Genomic DNA, 5,179 nt, shown 5'->3' with positions numbered 1-5,179 from the left:
CAGTCATAATGAAGTAGGAATTTCCATATTGATATCATTGATAGTAGAACTTGAGTTTGTTTATTTATTTATTTATTTATTTATTAATTTATACTTTTTTGAGACAGGATCTCACTATGTAGCCCTGGCTCGTCTGGAACTCCCTGTGTAGACCAGGCTGACCTTTAAACTCACAGAGATTGCCTGCCTCTGCCTGTTGAGTTCTTGGATTAATGGCATAGGCTACTATGCCCAGTACTTTTGTTCATTTTCATTTTTGTATGTGTCTGTAGTATAAGTGTATGTGCATGTGTATGGGGACATGAGGTCAGAGGCTGACAATGGGTATCTCCTCTATTGTTCCCCACCTTTTTTTGGGGGGGGTCGTTTTGAGACAGGGTCTCCCTGTAGCCCCAGCTGATCTGGAACTCACTATGTAGACCAGGCTGGCCTTGAACTCACCCCCCGCCCAATCCTAGGATTAAAGGCGAGTGCCACCACACCCGGCTGAAAGAAATTTTAAGGGGCCATTGAAGTGACTCAGTGGGCGTGCATAAGCCTGACATCTGAGTTCTACCCTTGAAACCTATTCTTGAAATTGTCCTCTGTCCTCAACACATGAGTGCTCTGCACTCTGCACTCCCACTCTGTAATAAGACTATTTTTTTTTTTTTGGTCTTTTTGAGATAAGGTCTCCCTGAAGCTGCAGCTGGCCTGGATTTGCTAATGGAGACCAAGCTGGCCTCGAATTCACAGAGATCCTCCTGTGTCTGCCTCCGAGTGCTGGGATTAAAGGCATGCATCACCATGCCCAGCTAACACTAATTTTTTTAACTGGAAAACGAAATTAAAAAATAATTATTATAGCTCTCTTATACTTTCCCACTCCATCTAGATTTTCAGATTCCCATCTGAGGAGCATGTGAGCTTGTCAGTGAGTGTGCTGTAGTGTAGGGGAGGAGGGAGGAAAGACAAGATAAAAAAAGTTCACAAAGTCCTGCCTGGATGAACCTAGGGGAGGAGAACAGTTTATATCAGTAATTCAGAGGTCATTGTGCTGGGAACACAAAGGCTGAGCAGAAAGAGCCACGTGGCCACGTGACCCCAAGAGCAGGGTGATTGTGGACCCATTCTATAATAAAATCCATTTTGCTAACACTGTACAATGCAGAGATCTCATTGGATGTGGGGAAAGCAGTTCCATGGCTGTCAATATAGGAACAATCATGGACCAGGATTTTGGTAGTAGATTTGGAAAGACTGGCTAGATTTGGGAGGTAGGAAGAAAACTTGTTAGATATGTCTTAAATTATTGAAATTATTTGCATATGATTAAATTATATAGCAGTTGAAAATGATAATAGCTTATGGTTACCATATAGCTTTGTAATATTTGTGTCTTAAAACATTTTTCTCTGTTGCATGTCTTTATATGAATTTAAGCAGTATGATAATGCACATGTGACCCTTTTGGGTGAATGGCTACCTGAATGAATCTCCTAATTCTTCAAAAGTCTAAAGTTTGGGGAAATATGTCAAATTGAGTATATTTTCATTCGTGCCTTCTGAGGTGCAGTTTTTCTTTTCTTACGACTCTGAGTTAACTGCAAACTGGAGAGTAAAATGAGAGAGTGATGAACAACTGGCTATTCCTTTCTGTGACTAGATAACTAATCATGCAAAGAATTTAGAAGTGTTTAATGAAGAATAATTAAATGAAAATATGTGTTGTCATGCACATTCTTTAAATATTATGAGTAGTGTTATCTAATAACTCTTTATTCCTTTAATTGTAGGAAGCCAAATACCTTTTGCCAACTTTGGAAAAAGAATTTTTCTTGGCAGAGCACAGTGATCTTGAAGAAGGTGGACTGGATCTGACTGTTTCATTAAAGCCAGTTAGTTTCTATATATCAGACAAGAAAGAAATGCTCCAGCAGTGCTTCTGTATAATAGGAGAAAAGAAGCTACAGAAGATGCTTCCTGACGTGCTGAAGGTACTTCACTGCCGTGGGGGTACGGGTGCGAGGAGCAGAGCCCTTTTGTGGCATTCATTGCACTCAGCGTAGTACTTAGTTGGGTGTTCTAATCTAAAGTACTTGAAAGAATACAAGGAAACAAATTTGGCCAATGAATGGCCAAATTTAAACTTTGTTTGAGAAAAATATTTTGGCAAGACATTTATTGACCCTATGGAGAGAATTATATTATTTTCAGGTAATGATAAATACTGGAATTATAAGGAATCTTTCTGGTGTTTAAGAAATAATACACTGCTGTGTAACAGTGCACAGTGATAGTTTGCAGTAATTTATATTTCATCAAGTTTACAGGTGTTTTCATGTGTTTATTTCTGATGGTATTCTGATTTTATAGTTGTAAAAAGCCAAAGCAAAGCCCCAAATCAAGACTCACGCAGTCAGGCCTAGAAGATTTAAACCTTTAGAAGAATTGCCTAATAGCAACTACAATTAAGGAGATATGGGAAACTGACTTGCATTTCAATTTTTCTCTAATAATAAACATGACTTTATGTACTCCAGAAAATCTCTAAAATGTCCATGTTGACAGTTTTTCAGAGTTCTTTCCATTGAAAAAAATTCATGTGAATATACTTGAGGCTTTGTTTATAAGATTTTGCTAATTGGAATTTTTCTTATGATTGCAGTTTTCCAGTTTACTTTGGAACTATAGTACATAAAAGCAATTTAAAAAAAATGTCATTTCCTTTAGAACTGTTCAGTAGAAGAAATTAAAAAACTGTGCCAGGAACAATTAGAACTCCTGTCCGAAAAAAAAATCTTGAAGATTCTTGAGGGTAAGAATGAATATTTTTATGTTCTGCAAACTTATTAAATTTGTTCTCTGCATAAATACTGGGTGTTTCTTTCTTGTACATGAATGTGATTTTAATTTCATTATTAGAGAATCATTGAAGTATATCTTTATTTCTGTTGGTACTGAAAATGGAATTTAAATATTAGAATTTCAAAATAAATAAATTTGGTATGTATTTCAAACCAGTATATAAAAAAAGAACATTTGTATACTATAAAAAATAAAACTTTAAAAAAATTATCAAAAGCACTGTAAAAGAAAAACACTAAGAAGTTACAATTAAATTCTGATTTATTTTCTTTTAACTTATGATTGTCTGTTGCATATTATATCTGTTCTACAGTGTTAAATTACTTTAAATTTTCAGTATTTATGTGTCCCCTGAAAGAAGATTATCCTCTGTGGTGGCTTTTAGAATTTTGAATTTTCAACTACTCTTTTGTTTCCCTTTGGCATCAGAGAGTATTTTTCCATTTTCATTACAGGAGAAACAAAAAGCGGATACTTTCATTTTCCATAGAGAAAATGTTTTCAGAAAATGTAAAATAGTTGGGCTGGAGAGATGGCTCAGTGGTTAAGACTGGAGTTTGGTTCCCAGCACCTATATCAGACAGCTCACAAGCAATTCCAAATCCAGGATATCTGATTCCCTCTTCTGACCTCCACAGTCACCCACACCCACATATACACACACACACAAATAAAAATAAAATAGACTAAAATTAAAACAAAATAGTTTAATGGATTTCATAACTCTGGAAATAGATGTATGTATAAGTATGTAGTCTCTTCAATATATACAAACGTGTTCTTTTGTATATGGTGAATGAAGGGTGAGCAATGGAGAAAAAAAGTCATACTAAAACTTACTTTGCATGTAAGCAGTAGGGACTGGATAGGTGGCTTAGCAGTTAAGAGTACGTGCTGCTCATCCAGAGGACCTGAGTTCTGTTCCTTGCACCCACATTGGGTGGCTCACAACCACCTATAAGTATGGCTCCAGGGAGATCTGATGCCCTCTTCTGGCCCCTGTGGCACTTGCACACAGGGACACAGACAGACACACATTCACATACACATACAAATATATAAATATTCACATAAATAATCCTAAAAAATATAAGCAATAGAAAATATGTTGCAACTGTTAAGTTTTCTTTAACCTGAATCACTTAAAAGATAAAACTTTTTATGTAGTGACTACATTAGTACTATACTATATTAGTACATTACTACTATAAACATGATTTCAATAGTTCATTTTTTTATAAGGTGACAATGGTTTGGACTCTGATATGGAAGAGGAGACAGATGATGGCTCTAAGGTGGGACCTGATTTAATCAGTCAGTAAGTTAAAACTTTTGTTTTCACTTCAAAGTTTGCTATTCCTTTGATTTCTTTCTGTTTTAAAATTTGTGTGTATATGTGTGTGTTTGTATGAGTGTATGCTACATGTGTGCAGGCAAAGGCCAGAAGAGAGCATTAAATCCCCTGGAGCTAGAGTTATAAACTGTTGTGAGCCACCTAAAGTGGATGCTGGGAGCTGCACTTGGGTCCTCTTGAAGAGCAAGGAATGCTCTTAGATGGGCATGGTGGTGCATTCTTTTCATCTCAGCACTCAGGAGGCAGAGACAGGCAGATCTCTGTGAGTTCAAGGCCAGCTTGATCTACATAGCAAATTCCAGGCCAGGCAGGGCTGCATAGTGAGACCCTGTCTCAGAAAACCAAATAAACAAAAAGAAATGCTCTTAACCACTGAGCCATATCTTCAGCCCTGCTTTGAACATTTCTTACATTGAGGATATGATTGTTCTTCTGAGCTAGAATATATATATGTGTGTTGTTGCGTGTGTACGTAGGTATGCATATATATGAAAACTTTTATATATAAATATATTTTATGTACATGTCATATGTATTTATGTATATATTTACTATAAATATATAATTTGATTATTGTCATGATTAATAAGTACTTGAGATTTTGAGAACCATTGCCAATGGGCAAAATAGAACATATTTTAGCTAAAATCTAATTTTTTTTCATTTCTAATAAAATATTTTTGGGTATCACTCAAAAGGACAGTTTCATGTTAAAAACATAGAGTATTAAACCATCTACTTTGCCTAAATCCTTCAAAAGGTCTCACTCTGTTCCTTGGCTGCCTCATGAGCAGCCAACTTCTAGTCATCACATACATCTTGCTTTACAACAAAATAGAAGTACTCACTTTAAAAATATTTTTATTTTAGCCAGGCATCGTGGTGCACGCCTTTAGTCCCAGCACTGGGGAGGCAGAGGCAGGTGTATCTCTGTGAGTTCAAGGCCAGCCTGGTCTACATAGTGAGTTCCAGGACAGC

At 36.3% G+C, this 5,179-nt stretch overlaps 1 protein-coding gene across 2 annotated transcripts in view; it reads left to right on the top strand.

Annotated features, from left to right (window-relative positions):
• The window catches only part of Caap1 (caspase activity and apoptosis inhibitor 1), a 63,748-nt gene that overhangs the window by 2,351 nt on the left and 56,218 nt on the right, over positions 1–5,179 (top strand). For both annotated transcript variants that reach the window (XM_029561536.1, XM_008828948.3), the window contains exons 2-4: positions 1,776–1,976; positions 2,713–2,797; positions 4,090–4,165. In XM_029561536.1, coding sequence (XP_029417396.1) covers positions 1,776–1,976; positions 2,713–2,797; positions 4,090–4,165 — 362 coding nt within the window. The remainder of the gene's footprint in view (positions 1–1,775; positions 1,977–2,712; positions 2,798–4,089; positions 4,166–5,179) is intronic.

This window comes from Nannospalax galili, unplaced genomic scaffold, assembly GCF_000622305.1.
Source record: "Nannospalax galili isolate Female #2095 unplaced genomic scaffold, S.galili_v1.0 scaffold52, whole genome shotgun sequence".
Lineage (NCBI taxonomy): Eukaryota > Metazoa > Chordata > Mammalia > Rodentia > Spalacidae > Nannospalax > Nannospalax galili.
The sequence above is the reverse complement of the archived record's forward strand: the minus strand, read 5'-3'. Positions and strand labels throughout refer to the sequence as shown.